An 18,162-nucleotide genomic window follows, 5' to 3' on the forward strand; every position below is an offset into this window, starting at 1 on the left:
AATTGCTATAGTTCTGCACAAGGTTCAAGAGGCGCACACGGTAAATGTTTATTGCATTCTGTGCCTTTCATTGATTTGTGATGTATTGTTGTGTGCATTGTTATTTGCAAGTTAAACTTTGTTTGGAAGACTTCATTGTAAGATGACAATAATTGGATGCACCTGTGTGGACTGACTAATCAGAGGAGTGTTTCATAATGATTATGGATTCTACTGAACAAATGTATGTTTATTTCTTTGTAGTTTTCACGGTGTCTTGTATGGTGTCTGTATGGAGGAGTTTGGAGAGTTATGATGGAATAAATACCAGAAAAAGACATCTGTATGATGCGTGGACATTTGTTGAACCTGGGGCAGCTACAGTCTTCTTTATTCAGTTATATGTGTCCGCCTCTGAGACGCACCGGATCAGCCTGATTTCGCCTTGAGGAATATCCCTTTAATATTGTAGATCGGCTATTTCAACTATTTTAAAATGTTTTTCAAAATAGCAAAAAACAAAAGAAAATGGCATAAGGGTTAAGGCGGCGGGCAAGATAGAGCCCCCAGTGTGCTACCCGTTACCACAGTTATAAACGGGCACCGGGCCGTACTTGGGAACGATGCAAGTCAGTAACAATGTTTGGAATTCATTCCCCAAGAAAATGGAAACATTATTATAGAAATAATAATGAAACGCTCTCACACACACTGTAGTGTAGTAGTGCTCCTATGATAAAGTGCTTCATTGCACCCAAAGAAATTCTGTGAGGTTTGGAGCTACACGCTCTTCATCAGACTCGTGGATGGGAATGCATTCCTCATTTACCAGTAAAGTGTAATGGTAATGGTAAATGGTGCATTTATATAGCGCTTTAATCCAAAGCGCTTTACAATGATTGTGCCATTAACCCATTCACACACACATTCATACACCGATGGCGGAGGAAACCATGCAAGGCACCAACCTGCTCATCGGGAGCAATTAGGGGTTCAGCGTCTTGCTCAAGGACACTTCGACACTAACTCTAGGGGAGCCCCCCAGCCCGGGATCAAACTGGGAACCATGCGGTTTTCCAGTTCACTCTACCCGGCCACTCTACCCCTGAGCCAGTGTCATCAGGAGCTGATTTAGGCAAGCATATAACTTTCCTCAAAATATGACATAGGCCATCATTTCAGGAAGGCGACGTTGTAGTTGTTGTTAAAAGTTGCACCTGTTCTTACACCCACAGTGTGGTACCTCTAACATTATGACCACAGTGTGGTACCTCTAACATTATGACCACAGTGTTGTACCTCTAACATTATGACCACACTATTAAAATATGGAGATACAAGAACCCTGATGTCATCAGAAAATACTGATATCGCGTCAGCACACACACACACACACACACACACACACACACACACACACACACACACACACACACACACACACACACACACACACACACACACACACACACACACACACACACACACACACACACACACACACAGTACAGATTGGGGATTAGATTGCAGCATAGCAACCCTTTGTGTAACTCAACGGTAAAGGGTAGCCACACACACACAGAACATGCAGTCCTGCGAGGCGCACCGTTGCAACACATGCGCCACTTAAAGACATGCACACACACACAAGCCAGCTCTGCACATGTGCGCGGTCGAACACATATACACACACACATGTACAAGCTAGCACTGCACACGTGCAAGCCAGGAATGTACACGTGCACACGCACACACACGCGTAACATTCGGACCTGCGAGGCGCACCGCAGCTCCGATCCGCACAAAAATTGCCAGGGGTCTGCCATCACAATAGTCACAGCAGGGACCACGTGTGGCACCCAGGGGGCCCGCCAGCACTGCACACGTGCACGTGCACACGCACAAACACACGCGCACACACACACACACACACACACACACACACACACACACCAATGAAATAACCTCATCAATAACCTCATCAAAGGCACCGCTTCCTTCACACAGGGTGTGATTTTTAGCGGTGCCAGCCGCTCTACACTTGACTATGTCCGTCCGTATGTCCGTTTGTCCGTTTGTCCGTTTGTCCGTTTGTCCGTTATGTCCGTTTGAGCACGGGCTTTAAACAGCTATAACTCCAGATCGCAGCATGCCAGCAAGTCCAAATTTGGTATGTGGACTTACACCACCAATAGGGACGAGCATTGACTGCTGAAGCCCCGCCCCACCCTATTATAGCGCCACCAGGAGGCCACTGGCTTTAAACAGCTATAACTCCAGTTTGCAGCATGCCACCAAGTCCAACTTTGGTATGTGGACTTACACCACCAATAGGGACGAGCATTAATTGCTGAAGCCCCGCCCCGCCCTATTATAGCGCCACCAGGAGGCCACTCATCAAAGGCACCGCTTCCTTCACACAGGGTGCGATTTTTAAATACTTTGTCAGATTGGGCCATATGATCCACAGATGATGCATACATTTAGTTTTCATGCCCGATCATTTCAAAATTCAACAACAGATGATTGTAACACAGTATTATTCACAAACGGAACATTTTAAAAGTTTAAATAAAAACTTGTCACTTGCCTTCTGAGGTCACGGGGCCGGTGGCTGCTATGCAGAGCAGCAGAAGCTGCAGAAACCACATTGTAACTGTAGCTCCTGACTAGACTGACACACACACAGAGTCATCACAGTGGTTTATAACAGACACATATAAAGGTAGACGCCTCCTCAGACTCTGGGGCGTATGTATCTGTGCCGGGTGTCATATAGGGGATGACTAGTTCATAAGAGGAAGCCTCGCAGAAACTAGTTAGTTAGTTGGAACTTGCCAAACTCCACACTCGGATTTGTGAAATAAATGTGATTTTACTGCAGTCTAAACAGGGCCTCAGAGACATGGTCAGTTTGTGTGCAGCTTGGGATGAGACTGGTTCAGAACGAAGATGTGTTCAACAGTCATCATTTTATGTTATGGTCATTATCTTAATTTTACAAATTGAGTCTTCACCACATCGCCAAACTGTGACAACACGGCAAAAGTTGTGGAATACAGTATTTTAAAAAAAATATTTTGCTTTATTTATTTATTTGTGTATTTATGTATTTATTGACTTACTAACCATCTAACTATATAAATGCCGAGCAACTTCCGCACCCTCGGTGGCGACACCCCACAGCTCTGTTATCGAATAAACAACGCACCGCCAGACCACATGTCGCCTACTGACTCGCCACGGCGGCCGCGCTGAATTTACGCCTCGCGTAGGGGACATCTCACTGCTCACTACACCGTTTCCACCGCGCAACATAATTAATTCTACTCACCAAATGTCGGACAAAACGGAAGGGGAGCCAGCTTCGTACCGTTTACCGTGCGCACGACCTCATCACCACAACAGCAGCCAGCCGCTGCGGGGGTTTTTTCCTTTTTTTCCAAACTTTTTTTTTGGTCACCATTTTCTCCAGGCACCATTTCTGGTGTAACGTCGGGTGTTTCTTTTCACCAGCCAATCACCTTTCACGTTGCCACGTCCGTTGCCACGTCGCGCTGACGTACGCTAAACAAGCGCTGCCGTGCGCACAATGCAAACGAGCCCAAAGGCGCGCAAAAATAAGCCCACCATTGCTTAGACACAAAGTCAGACCTGGCAACGCAGCCTACGCCAATCATGTGTGAGAGATCTACAAGCTATGGGGCAGAGACGCCACCGTATCTTAGCAACAACTACAGCGCTCACTCTCATTGGTCGTGTCACGCTAAGAGCAGTCTCCAGACAATGGCATCGCAGACAGCTTGCTGTTACTGCTGTAGCCATCACAGGCAGTTGCAGCACGACGGACAGGGCGCTGTGATAGCTGCCATGTCGCTAACGCTAACCTGGTTGTCATGCCTGCAGCGGCTGTGCAATCACTTTGTCAACAATGCACGTTCGTGTGGTGAATGTCTATATTGCTGCTCAGTTCGTCCATTGTAGATGGTGTATGTTTGTGTGTGTCTTCTGGAGAACTATGTAGCTCCACAGCAACTACAGTAACTAACGTAATGGCAGGACCGCCCCGTGCAACGCATGTTAGGCTGCATTATGGTCATGTAGTACTTTCAGATAATTTCGCTCCGATTACAGCAGTGTTTATCAACCCTTTCACGCCGCCCCCCCCCCCCCCCCCCAAATACACGTACTTGATCTGGGACCCCCCCATTCTGTTTGACTCCGTTCCACAAGTAAATATTGTGAAAATAGCCGATCTACAAGCTCGAAACGCCTCACGTTGACAGGCTTTGTAAGCTTGGAGATCGGCTATTTTCTACATGATTGCCTCTTTCTTACATTCTTTGCCAATGTGGCCCATGTTTTCATAGCATAGTTTATTGACTACTTCTGTTGCAGAAATGGCCATTTCCTTTACTTTCGTTTTTTTATTGTCTCCGCCAGGCCGCAAGGCATGGCGCAAGACTATGTTTCACCCCCTGTCCGTCCGTCTGTGATAGCTAATCTCTCACATCGTTGACTTGATCGCAGCAAAATAACAGCCCGATGTGGAGAGTCAGTGAGAGCTGGATAAACGACGTAAAATGTGTCAAAAGGAGTCTGTACGGCTGTCGATAAATGAACACATGACGTCGGTGGGAGAGGAGATATTGTGTCTTTTGGACAAACAGCAGCGTGGTGCTGATGTTTGTTGTGTGAAGCAGCTTAATGTCAGAGTGTTTGTGTTGGAGCGCCTCAGTGCGGCTGCAGAGTTCATGTGCAACCTCTTCCAGAGAGACACAGAGACACTAGAAACTCTGCTGGGGAAAAAAAACACTGCTGGGCATTGACTTTCCTATGGACATTGATCTACACACTGCAGGTATATCTGCTACACACACAACATCAAACTACACACTGCAGGTATGATGCAGCGTTTGCATTACAGCCAGCATGCCAGCATAGTTCCCATATGGTTTCAAGGTGGGCTAAACCATATGGACCCCATGTCAGCAATGTCAGCGGCATCCACTTCAGTCCCAACTGCGATGCCCATGCAGGCTATAAGTAGCTTCTACCTGGCCCTTAGGTGGGCCCCAACTAGCCATGTTTATGTGTGACCAAGGCGGGTCCTAACTGGGTTTGCCCATGCAGGCTTTAACTGGGTTCTACCTGGGCCCTAGGTGTAGCCTAACCAACCACAGTGCAGTGCCCATCGCTCCAATTGTTGTGACGTCAGGGCTCTCAATACTGCACATTGGTGGAGGAGGAGGGGCCGCAGGGCGACCGCACACATCGCTGAACCAATGGTAGCCCACGGATGTTTCCTCTGTGGATTTACAATCTGCCCCTCTATGCCACATATCATCCGCACTACAGGGTCTTCACTGACCGAGCCACGGCCCCACTGACCCTCATGACGCTACGCCACTTAAACGTGCGGCAGCATGCGCTGGGTTGCCAGGTTTGCACAGCCTGCGCCAGAAACAAGCAACCACCTTCATGAAAAAAAAAAAAAAAACGAAATGGTCCGCAATGTTCCAGGGGTGTCCCCGCGCGTCCCAACACTCCACAGGGGGTCAGTGGACCATCAGGGGGTCCGCGGACCCCCTGTGGACCCCCTGAAACATAACAAATATTATTTCTTCAAATTTTTCCCTTTTTCAAAAAAACTTTTCCACAGTTTCACCCCGGCGATTTGGGTCCCCCAATATACACACGCCCACGCTGGGCCGCGTGCGCGGCTGGGGTTGAGGGGGGCGTAGCCCCCCGAAACTCTAGTTATATTATAATGCTCTGTGACTTTGATGTTATAATTGCTTTCAACTGTCTTGAAGTGTTATGTGTTATGGTGTCACTGCCACATACCATGCCACATAATAATAATACTAATATAGACCTACTTGCTCCCACAGGGGAAATTCATGGCTGCCCTCAAGAGGCGCGGAGCAATTAGGGGTTAAGAGTCTTGCTCAAGGACACATTGCTGGCCTGGAATCGTACCTGGGACAACCAGGGAATCTGGTTCACTAACCACCAATCAGCTATGGCCGCTCCATGCCATGCCACATGCCATGCCTCAGGGTGAACAGCACATCTGTGCTGCTCTTCCTTGGCATAAACCATGTTTACTGTAAATCTCTCTGGATTAAGAGCGTCTGCTAAATGCCTACATTGTAAATTGTAAACCCATAAGCAGTCAGAGTAAAGATGGTGTGTTTACACTGAAGGCATTTAGATCAGCTCACGGTGAAAATGGAAACAGTGCAGAGACAAAAAGACAGAAAGGTCTCTGTGGTCCCCAGGTCAGCACACCATATGTATTATGGTTTATAACCTAAAATGTTATGTGCACGCATGTGGTTGCCAGGTCTTAGGCGCATATTATGTATATTCGTTATTTTTGCTAATAGGCCAACATTTGATAAAATCATTGAAGCTGAAATTATGCAACTTATGTGCTGCCCTATAATCAATGATTAATGTGCTTTGAGTTATAGAGATAATAACTACACTCACATTCACAGCTTGGTTCTTTAAACTTACATGAAATAGTGTAAATGAAAGAGTGTTTATGTTCCTGTGAAGCTGTGTGTTGGTGCAGGTGGATGTGGTCTGTGGTTACAGAGAGTAGCTTACACCAGTGCTTCTCAAACTGTTTCATGTCAAGGACCCCTACATTAATTTAGCCGTGGACCCCATCTAAAAATATGGGACCCCCATACCACATTTCTGGTGTTAAAAATGTGTTTTTTTTTTTTTTTTTTACATTTTTCAAAATATTTCATGATTCTCTTTTAAATAGCCGATATAGTGTTAAACTGATTTTGATATATGAACACATTTTTGCTGGGTAAAACACTCAAGGACCCCTGGGGGTCCCTGGACCCCACTATGAGAACCCCTGCTTTAGACCACAGACCACCATAACTCTGAGAGTGTACAAATGGAACCAATTTGGTTCCATTTTTACACTCTCAGAGTTACAGACCCATAAGGGTCCATTTGGTTCCTAACTATCAAATCATTTAGCTGGGGACCCCCTGGAACCCCCTCAAGGACCCCTGGCTGTCCCCGGACCCCACTTAGAGAACCACCAGCTTACACCTCACTGGGTTTCTAGACTAGTATTAGTGTTCGTCTAAAAAAGGTTATTTAGAAAAAAATTGTTTACCCGAAAACTCATAAACACAGGATGTTAGACAGTCATCTCTGCTGTGGTACGTGTTTTTTTCTTTTTTTTCTCTCTTCTTCAGTTAAGCAAAAAATGGTTCCCAGAGAGAGAAGGATTTATCTTGTGATCTTCAAACCTTGAGAAGTGTTTTGGTTTATCTTAATCTTCATCTTCATCGTGTTTGGCTGCAGGGTTGTTGTTTTAGGCCTTGGTGCTTTCATGTCATCTAAAATGTGCAGGTTGGGGTGTGGAATATTTGAACCTTATCTCTCCTAGTAAGTGTTGTGTTTTTGATCACTGATTTTAGTATAAAGTTACCAAGTTTGTTTTGCGAAGACATTCAAGTGCTATGCTCCCATATGTTTCTGCAGATCTGTTGGCCTTTCATTCTTTGCCACCTTAGAAACCTTTTGACCCATTGTTTGGAAGGGCACCCTGGGCCTTCTTCACCTGTTATTCAAAGTTGAGTGTTTACAGTAGAACAGTAAAAATAGGGGGTTGAAAGAACCCTTCTGATCAGATCATTGTTATCTCTGAGTTCATTATCATATCAATTATCCTAGTTCCTTTCTTGAGAAGTTGCCAGTCTGTCAATGAAGTTCATCCAACCAAAGTCTACAATCACTAACGTATACAGGTTCTTGGATTCATTCAAAAGCTAACAACATGTTGAGTAAGATGGTTTACAAAGTTTCATGTGGAAATATAGTTTAAAGTAGAATACATGTTTATCCCTGTTAATGTAATTATCTGTAAATGCAAATTGGTTCAACCACTGACTGGGAGTGCTGAGTTCTGGGTTGTCCAGCCTCCAGCTTGGTTGAATGTGACTGGTCAAATGAGAACTAGGGGAGGAGTTGGAAAGTTAGGGATGATCTCTTGACTGAAGAGTATAAATTGTATTGATTGATGTGATTTTGTGTGCTCTGTGTCATTCGATCCAAGGACAGACACCTTGCTGTAATCGCTGTCTTGAAAATAAAGACTTACAAAGTATCTTCAACTCTGACTCAAGACTCTCTTCCAAGGCAGGCCTGCGACCTTATCACCAGGGCCGTGCTTTGCTGTAGGCAAGGCTCGGCAGCCGCCTGGGCCACATCACAGGCAGGGGGCCTCATGAAAAAAAAAAAAAACATTTTTTTTTTTTTTTTTTTTTTTTTTAATAATACATAGAAATAAACAGCTTTCCAATCCATTCCAGGCCTTTAAAAAACAGACAACATGGGCCCCCAAACACTCAGCCTGAGTGTTTGGGGGCCCCTCCTGAGTGACTCAGGAGGGGGCCCCATGAGATCTCCTCAAATTATTATTTAAAATATATATAAATAAACAGCTTTCCAATCCATTCCAGGCCTTTAAAAACAGATAGCATGGGCCCCCAAACAGTCAAACTTTAAAAAGTAGGGGGCCCTGGTGAAGCAGTGTTGTTGTGGCATTTTTAAAAAATGAGGTCAGTCATGGGGCCCCCTCCTGACTGTATGTTCTCTCTTCCCTTATTGGCAAGAGAGAACATATGGTAATGTCCCTGTATGTTGCCACAACTTCCTCCTTTGAAGAAGGTAGGCTCTTTGGTGCAGGGGGTTGTTAACTGGACTGATGATCCATGGGTCATGAGTTCAATTCTTGCTTGCTGCAGTTCTGTTTGGGGAGATCTCATGAGGGGGCCCCATGAGATCTCCTCAAATTATTATTTAAAATATATATAAACAGCTTTCCAATCCATTCCAGGCCTTTAAAAACAGACAACATGGGCCCCCAAACTCTCAGGAGGGGGCCCCATGAGATCTCCTCAAATTATCATTTATAATATATATATAAATAAACAGCTTTCTTTCAAATCCATTTGAGGCCTTTAAAAACAGTCAGGAGGGGGCCCCATGACTGACCCCATTTTTTAAAAATGCCACGACAACACTTCTTCACCAGGGCCCCCTACTTTTGAAAGTTTGAAACTCTCTCTAATTCAATTCAAAGGAGCCTTATTGGCATGAGAGAACATATTATTGTAGTGTCGCGATAGTATTCCACAACTTCCTCTGGTGATCTAGGAAACTTCTATGGCGCAGGGGTTTGTTGGCTGGATCAATAAACCATTGATTATGAGTTCAACTCCAGCTAAAGGCGCTGCTGTTCTCAGCCACAACAGTATTATGTCTACATTAACAAAGCAAAAGGCTCCCTCAATCCAGAGTAGATTTATACTATTAGCACAAAGAAGCACCATTTGTCACACCACTCTCGAGCACTGCATTTACATTTGAATCAGCACAATCTACAGTGCATGAGTAAGTTGAGACTCTCTCTCTCTCTGAGGAGTGAGTGTGTGTGTGTGTGTGTGTGTGTGTGTGTGTGTGTGTGTGTGTGTGTGTGTGTGTGTGTGTGTGTGTGTGTGTGTGTGTGTGTGTGTGTGTGTGTGTCAATTCAAGGAGCTTTATTGGCATGATAAAACATATGTTTACATTGCCAATCGAACAACAATCTAAACAAAACAAAACAATGAATGTACATGTTAACTTTGTGGATGGTTTTAGCATGTAGCTAATTACAATGTGAAAATATTTGGTCTCTCAAGTGATCTGTATCTGAAATCTGAGAACAGCCACACATTAGCCACAGACACCACCACACATGTTGGCTTTGACATGGTAATGTGTGTTTCACTTCAAATTGAATTGTTCTACTTCAATGGTTTGTTTTAAATGTCAATAATGAAAGTAGCTATTCTTCTTCATAATAAATGTTTTTAAAAGTGCTATACTGTAGTTATAGCAGTGACTGAGACAACAGACTGAAAAACAATGCTTTATAACTGAATACCCAATGCCACCATTGGATAGAAAGAGAGTGAGACAGCAATAATATGTGATATTATTTAATTTAATAACAATTCACTATGAATATAACTTGTAATGAAGTAGTGAGATTGGAATAGAATTATCAGACAGACAGACAGATAGACATCTGTCTGTCTGTGTTGGTGTACATTTGTGAAAGTTTGAAAATCTCTTTGGCTTTAATCTCCCTCTCTTCATACAATGCTGTGGCAGCCATAGCTGAGTGGTTAGGGAGCCCGCCTGGGAAGCCAAAGCCCTGGTAGTCGCAGGTACGATTCCAGGCAAGGTCAGCAATGTGTTTATGTGTGTCCCCGAGCAAAACTACTAATTGCTCACTGTGTGCTTCACAATGTTTAAAATCCTAAATTTGGGAAATATACTTTTTAGCTCGATCTGCTATTTGCATTACTTTCTTTATTTAAATAAACATATTTTTAGTTTTAAAGTTATTTAGTTTTACATTTATTTTAATTTTTTTGTCAAACATTTTTTGTCAAAACTTTTGAAATAATTAAAAACAAAAATGTAGGAAACAAAAAAATAAAGGGGTATTTTACTCACGACCCTTAAAAATTGGTCCGCGACCCACATATGGGTCCCGACCCAGGGGCCTCATACTGGGGTTTGCCTAGGGCCTCCTGATCCCTAAGCACGGCCCTGCTTATCACTGATAATATACGACAGGGGGACACAGCACTGAGTCTCCTGTTTCAGAAACTCGGGGGCCTGACACCCTATAGGCTGATTCTGTAGTTTGTTTTCCACTTCAGGTGAAAAACTACAGCAGTGTGAAAACATGGCAGGCTGCATCACACTGACCTTATCCAAAGAGATTCCAGAACAAGAGACGACACTCCCATCAAGTCCCATTATAACATCCAGCTCCCTCTGCCTCCGCCATGTTGGAGTGAAAGAGACTTCCGGTTGCTAAAAAAAAAAACATTTAAAAGGTCATGCTGTGCAAACAATAACTTGTTTTTATTCTGTTCTATCATTTAATGCTTCTACAGGACTGGTCTGTGTTGAACAGGGTAAAAGTGTTATAAATATGCATACTACTATAATTGTCAACTCGTTTATTTATCATATTTATGAATGGATCAAAGCAGAAATGATGAGTAACATTCATTTATAATTTCATGGTGCATGTGTATGCATGCATGTATGCGTGTGCGCGACCGCTCATGTTAATGTGCGTGTATGAGGAGTTACATTGGGCACGTTCGGAAATACAGCACTGAGCGCACTGGCCAATACAAACTAAGGCGAGTGCGTTCCACTGCGCTATTTCCGAACGCACCCACAAACATTCATTCAGAATGTCAGTATGTGCACATGTGTGTCTTGCAGTAGCCTAACAGAGTTTCTAGCGTTTATTGTGTTACTCTTTGGGTAAATGTGTACATTTACACCTTCAGTCCATGCTTCATATCCATATGAGTAAAATCTCCGGGGTGGTGTGTTTAATTTTGGAACACAGTTCTTATATGAGGCGAACTAAGATTCCCCTATGGGAGACTGACTGCATATCAGACAATGCTGTAAGCCACAGACTAGTCCTATCTATCCTATCTGCCACCTGACAGGCAGACTGCAGTCCACTCCAAGATGGCAGCAGAGCTACCGCTGCGCTATTTTGTGGCGATTCCAAAAATAACTTTCGTCTCTTGTTCTGGATTGCCATTTAATGTGTATTGTGTCTTCCTGCATTGTCCTGTTGTTCTGAATTGAAGGTTGTGTTTTCTCTGTATCGCATGTGACAGTTTGTCAAATCATGAGTGTCAATCGGTCCATCCATGCACCACTGAAACCAAGACAGATTCATGCACATGCTGTAGTACTTAAACACAAGATCACAACACATTAAATGTGTTGCCTTGTGACAAGCCAGCTAATCTCAAGAATCATTACATGATCAGGGTATGTCTCAGTACATGTAAAGACACTTTGAAAACTGTGAAAATCTGGTGAGATTCACTTTATTGATCCAGTGGATCCAGTGTAGTTATATATATATCACAATCTCTTAACCCATTAAGACCGTGGGCAGATTTTACAGAACGTCTTCTAAATACTTAATGTTGCTATAATATCAGTGGTTCTCAAACTTTTTCCTGTCCGGGGTCCCCATAATTATGTATGTATGTATTTGGCCGCGGACCCCCATCTCAAAATATTTTGTTCCAGGGACCCCCCAGAGGCTTTGAATTCAATTCAAGATTTGAATTAAAAATGTTTGCTTAAAAAATATATTAGATTCAAAGACTAAAATGATGGCTGCTTTCCCTGTTTTAATGGGTTACCTTTCGTTGGTTAAATGTTTATAAACCCCTGAAGACAAAATTAATCAAATTAATTTCTAAACATGATCATTAATGCTTGAATAATCCCATAATATGGGATTATTTAAGAACACAGCTAGAACTAATGCACTTTCAATGGAGGGCTGAGGAAAAGGTCTTCAATAATTGTCATACACAGTGTACTGTGTGAAAGAATTACAGCTCAATGGTAAACCTATAGAACAAGAAATGACCAACGAGCCACCATCCATACACACTGTTCAGGCAAAACAACGACTTGCTGTTAATGTCAATGAGCCATCAGTATGCACTACTCTACTGACTGAATTACACATGAATGGTAAAGATATAGACCCATCAATGACCAAAACACTGTTTACATTTCTATAGCCTTACATTGCTCAGAAATAAATTATCATACAACAACATACATGTAGTGACAGAGTCGTTCTGACATGTTCTCCCTAATGGTTAAGTATCATCATTGACTGTTCTCACCTTATAACAGGAGTATACAAACCTTTTTCATATTTAAAAAATATTAAAATACCGTCGACTGCTTCTGCTGTCATACTGTAGTGTGTACAGTACCATACTACTGTTGGACCATAACAAAGTCACATACAAATCCTTCACACGACAACAATTATATTTATAATATAGTGCCGTATAGTCATTTGTTAGGAGTGTAGCCAAGTACAGCCTATTTGTTGGGGGTCACACATTTTCCCCCTCATAATATGGGGTTGTGGTGTGAAAAAAGTTTGAGAACCCCTGACCTACACCAAACAAAGGCCAACAGTAGTATTAGCCATACAACAAGGAAAAAGCATAGCATTAAACAAGGATATTCAGTGCAACACAACACATGGCTGATCTCTGGCCTACCATGAGTTCTCCTTCATCCTGCCTGAGAGGCAGATCTCCATCATGTGCAGCAGAGTCAAAATGTCTCTCTACTGGGAGGAACTAGACTTTTATAACTTCCTGATCATGTGACTTGGTCAGGTGCAGTGGATGCACCATTCACCATGGATTCCCACATAAACTTGACTTTATCCACTTGAATTTAGCATCTCAATGTATCCTGAGCTTGCAGATTGGCTATTTTCTGTCAAAATATGAGCACAAATAGGACATATCCTTATAGGGTACTCCAGTCAACTAAGTATACAGAGTGTAAGGGGTTAAAGTCCATATTAGAATGCTGCCATAAAAGCTGAAACTTAAATTGGGTTACATTACAAATACATCTTGCTTTCCATTTTTAATTAATTGTTGAAGCAATCTTTTGCTCCTACGCACCTGTCCCAGTAGGTGTGCAAAAGGACCTTTCTCTTTTATAATGCATTATAGACCCGACATTTAAGTAAAGTGATACCAAATACACATCTCTTTATTCATTCAACAGCTTGGATTATGTATTCATTTAAGAGCCCTGACAGGTCACCACTGTACTATTAGGTGATACAATACAGATATCTACTGTATGAGTTTAGGATTAAGTCCCAAAGAGAAAAACAAAAAACAAAAAATAATTCAAACCATGAAAAATAGTAAATATTGATTGCATCATGCCTTTTATACCACGGCTGTGCTTTTCAAAAATACATGCACGTGAACCTAAACATGTTTAAGGAACACGTCTGATCTTCATCGCTACAGCCTTCAGGGAGTAATAGTGACCCTTCCAGTATTTCCAGGTTACACCGGTTGCATATTGAGCCGTCTGTCCCCAAAGGTAAGCGCCGTTGACGTTAGCACGGTGACAGGACGCGTACCAAAACGCACCGTAAAATTCACTTGCACAGTTCTTGCTCGACTCGTCCTGATCTTTGTCAAAGGTTGAGAATTTCATTCCATTGTGAAAGGCCAGTCCGTCTCTTGCTCCTCCATCCTGGAAGCCATCGACCTGCAGCCTGTAGCCATCAGCCTCAGAACCCACAGAGAAAGAGGAGTAAGAGGCAAACGTTGCGTTTCCCTCAAAGTCTTCCATGTCCACCCTCAGCTGATACGTTGTGTTCTGGGTAAGGAGATGCATGTTGTCCAGTCCCAGCCAGTACTCACCTGCAGTGGTGGAAAGTACATTTACTTAAAGTACGACTTCACCCATTTTCAACCTAACTTCATATAATTAATACTCATGATAAAATGGTACCATTTGTTTCCACTCGGTCTGTGTCTCATAGGAGGACTGTGGACACTACTAGTAAAACATTTGAGTAGCTTTTCCACCACTGCTCACCTGATGCGTCTCCGAACCCAGCCTTGTACTGAGCCCAGGGTCTGTAGAAGTTCACGGTGCCGTCCACTCTTCTCTGGATGACCGTCCACTTCCCTCCATCTGTGTCCATGTCACAGTAGACCTGGGCAGGTGTAGCATTGGGGTAGATGGTGTACACGCCGCTCTGTGTGGAGACTTTGTTGAAGATTTCCTCACAGTCCAGAACCAGATCCCAACAAGCAGCAGAGTGGACCGTTAGAGCCGGCAACAGAACTGCAACAACAAGTATCATGCACGCACGCATGTGCGCACGATCGTGCACGCACACGCACACACACACACACACACACACACACACACACACACACACACACACACACACACACACACACACACACACACACACACACATGTATTTATTATTTATAATATTTTGCTATTAGTTGTTAGTTGTGTACCTCCATAAAATGAAACAAAATGATATATTCTGTTGTTATAGAACTGGTGGATAAGAGAAGGAAACTGGCAACAATAAACAAGTCACACCCATGGTGAACGATCAGTGAAGGCATGAGGAAGAAAATAATGTGTTTCAATTCTGGTGGAGGTTTGCCAAAAGGAAGCTGTAACAACAACCCCAACAATAGAAGTACAAAAATGTAATAAAGACAAGAATACGAATAAAACAGGCAGGTTGTCAGTTGAAGCAGTAGGCTACATATTTTAAAGCTAAAGAACATAATAATATAGTCCACATTCCATTGTGGTATTTGTCACTGTATATTTGGCATATACAGTCTTAATGTGTTCTCTGCATTGGCAGGCAGGCAGGCAGGCAGGCAGGCAGGCAGGCAGGCAGACAGACAGACAGACAGACAGACAGACAGACAGACAGACAGACAGACAGACAGACAGACACACACTGACAGATAGGAGAAATAACATATCTCCAGCCTGGCAGAGACAAAAAAAGACTGGATACACACAATGTTATTCTCAGCAGAACCATAGTTTACAAGTTTATATAAGATGAATTCAGTGAGTTCTCCGTCTTCAGGGCCGAAGACAGAGAACCTTTTTTATATAGTAAACATAATGGAGCAAAGTCACATGTCAACAAGACTGGATACAGCACGGACATGTCATTCTCACTGCGACGCTCAAAACGTGTCGCAGTGCGACACGTTTTGAGCTTATTGATCTGCTATTTTTGAATTGGAATTGTGATTTATTTTTTTGTGCTATTTTTGAATTGGAATCCTGAAAATTAACATTTGTATTTCATTTCAAATGCATTTAGTTATACTTATGTTAACTTTATGAACTTAAATAGACCCCTTAACAGACGACGTCATACTGGCTGCGTGCAGCCAGTATGCGCGCAACGAAACCCATTATATCAGGTCTCGTTAGGACGCGTCTCACTAGCCAACACACACAAGAGGGGGTTGGGGTGTGCTGAAACCAGTGCACCCCGAAACAGGTTGGGAATTGATTGCGTGAAACAATCACCTGTGCGTCCAGGCTCAATGTTAGTAAACAAATAATTGGTCTATACAAATACATTGGATATTAAAAAAAAGACAAAAGACAATAGAGTTTTAATACTATAGTCATTAAGCTACTAATATAGACTGAAGTAATTAAAGCGGCTCATGTTTGCAATTGTAACAGCTGAATATCAATAACATATCAGTATTCTGATATTAACCATTAAGTGAAGGTGGGGGCCGCATGTGGCCCCCGGGCGGCCAGTTGCCCATGTATGCTGTAAACACATGAATTTAAACTTTATAGTCATTTAAATAATCACCTTCGGGTCTTCGGGTCTGATCTTCGGCTAACTCGTTGTTGGTGCAGGGAGAGAGTAAACCATCCTGTCCCTGAACCTGCACTGTCCTACACAAACACAACACCAGCGCCACCAGGTGGAGCGGCAGAGTAACAGCAGCCTTCATCCTCGTGGTGGACGAGAATGTGGCAGACCGGACGGTTCAGCTTTATATACTGAGGCTCAGCACAAGCTCATGAATATTTAATTTATATACTGAGGCTCAGCACAAACTCATGAATATTCAATGTTCTACCAACGTGTGTCAGTGAAAGCCTGTTGCTCTGCGTTCCTCCAATAGGCTTCAGGTACTCAAATGTGTTACTTAAGTAAAAGTATCAATACTGCAATGTAGAAATACTCTGATATAAGTAAAAGTCTGGTAATCTAAATTTACTTGAGTAAAAGTACAACAGTATTGACATCAAAATATACTTAAAGTACCAAAAGTAAGTTCATACTTCATAATGTATACCAATCTTTTGAAAATAGCAGATCTACAAGCTCACAATGTGACACATCGTGAGCTTGTATATCGACTATTTTCAAATGGCCAAAATATATATAGGGCTGCAGTGGTTAATGTATGCTTTGTGATAATAATCTAAATCTGCAAAGTAACTAGTAACTAAAGCTGTCAAATAATTGTAGTGGAATAAAAGTACAATATTTGCCTCTGTGATTAGAAGTAAAAGTATTGAAAATGGGAAATACTCCAGTAAAGTAAAAACAATCCTCAAAAGTGTACTTAAGTACAGTACTTGAGTAAATGGACTTATAGTTACTTTATACCACTGGCTACAACCTGACTTAAGAAGAGAACACGCATGTGCACACGCACGCAGGGGCGGATTAACCCTTCATGGTGCGACACCCTGTGTTGGTGTATTTCCACAATAGTAGAGTCTGCAGCACTAATGTATGCATTAAGCCAGCCAACTGGATTCATTATCTGGAGACTGGTCATCACCAACAATAAGCACAGGGCCACTAAAGATGTTAAAAAGGATACCTATATTCTGAAGAAAACCTTAAGACTGCCAGGTGGCTAAGACAGGCATTACATGTGGCATAATGGAAGTCTATTCCATATTTGAGATTTCAATAATTGGGTCGTAAAAGGACAGGGAAAGCTGGTGTGCCCTTTGTCCTTTGGCTGCAGGTGCGGTGGTCTCAAAAACATAAAGGAAAACTGGCAGAAAAAGACTTGCTCACTGCATAAAAATTAAGGAAAACTCCTTAGACAGACTTAAGAAAATAGGATTTCTTTATTTTAAATGCTCATAATGTGCTCTAGTGCTCATAGTTAGGGGTGAATTAAAAAAAGCAAATGTTTCGGTCCTAGGACATACTGTAGTACTGACGAAGGTCATAGGACCGACATGTTTGATCAGAGCAAATGCCAGCTTTACATGAGCAAAAGGCCATTTAGGTGCAGAGGTGCATATGTTATTATAGAGATTGCTTGCTTTTCAGAGGACAGTGTCACTTGAGGTTAGGAGGAGATCAAGTTCTACCAGTTCTACCTTACCAAACCAAATTTTTTTTTTGATTGGTATGGTAGCTTAGATAATTGTGGTTTATTTCCCTTACGGTGATATCTTGATGAGAAATCTTCTATCATGATGAGAAGGTCTTAGACCGTGTATAGTTGTGATGCAAGGCGTGCCAATGGAACGATTAGAAGAAAGATTAGAGTCAAAACCATCAGGTACCTGTACGTACATGATGATGAGTGATTAGATAAGGATTAAAGGGCATGACAGGATTTAAATGAATGCAGTGTCACAACTAGTTTCATGCAAGGACTATAACTTTGATCAGAGGTGAGCAAACTT

The 18,162-nt window shown here is 42.6% G+C and overlaps 1 protein-coding gene across 1 annotated transcript; it reads right to left on the reverse strand.

The window, feature by feature from the left end:
* Nucleotides 1–13,647: 13,647 nt before the first annotated feature.
* LOC311037195 (microfibril-associated glycoprotein 4-like) lies at nucleotides 13,648–16,451 on the reverse strand (the record flags this gene model as incomplete). The annotated part of the gene is made up of 3 exons (XM_084046315.1): nucleotides 13,648–14,336; nucleotides 14,515–14,766; nucleotides 16,307–16,451. The coding sequence occupies 3 exons, from the start codon at nucleotides 16,449–16,451 to the stop codon at nucleotides 13,903–13,905; spliced, it is 831 nt and encodes a 276-aa protein (XP_083902441.1). The 3' UTR covers nucleotides 13,648–13,902.
* Between the last annotated feature and the right edge of the window lie 1,711 nt (nucleotides 16,452–18,162).

The sequence above is a fragment of the Gymnoscopelus microlampas genome, assembly GCF_963454915.1.
Source record: "Gymnoscopelus microlampas genome assembly, chromosome: 21".
In the NCBI taxonomy this organism is placed as follows: Eukaryota; Metazoa; Chordata; class Actinopteri; order Myctophiformes; family Myctophidae; genus Gymnoscopelus; species Gymnoscopelus microlampas.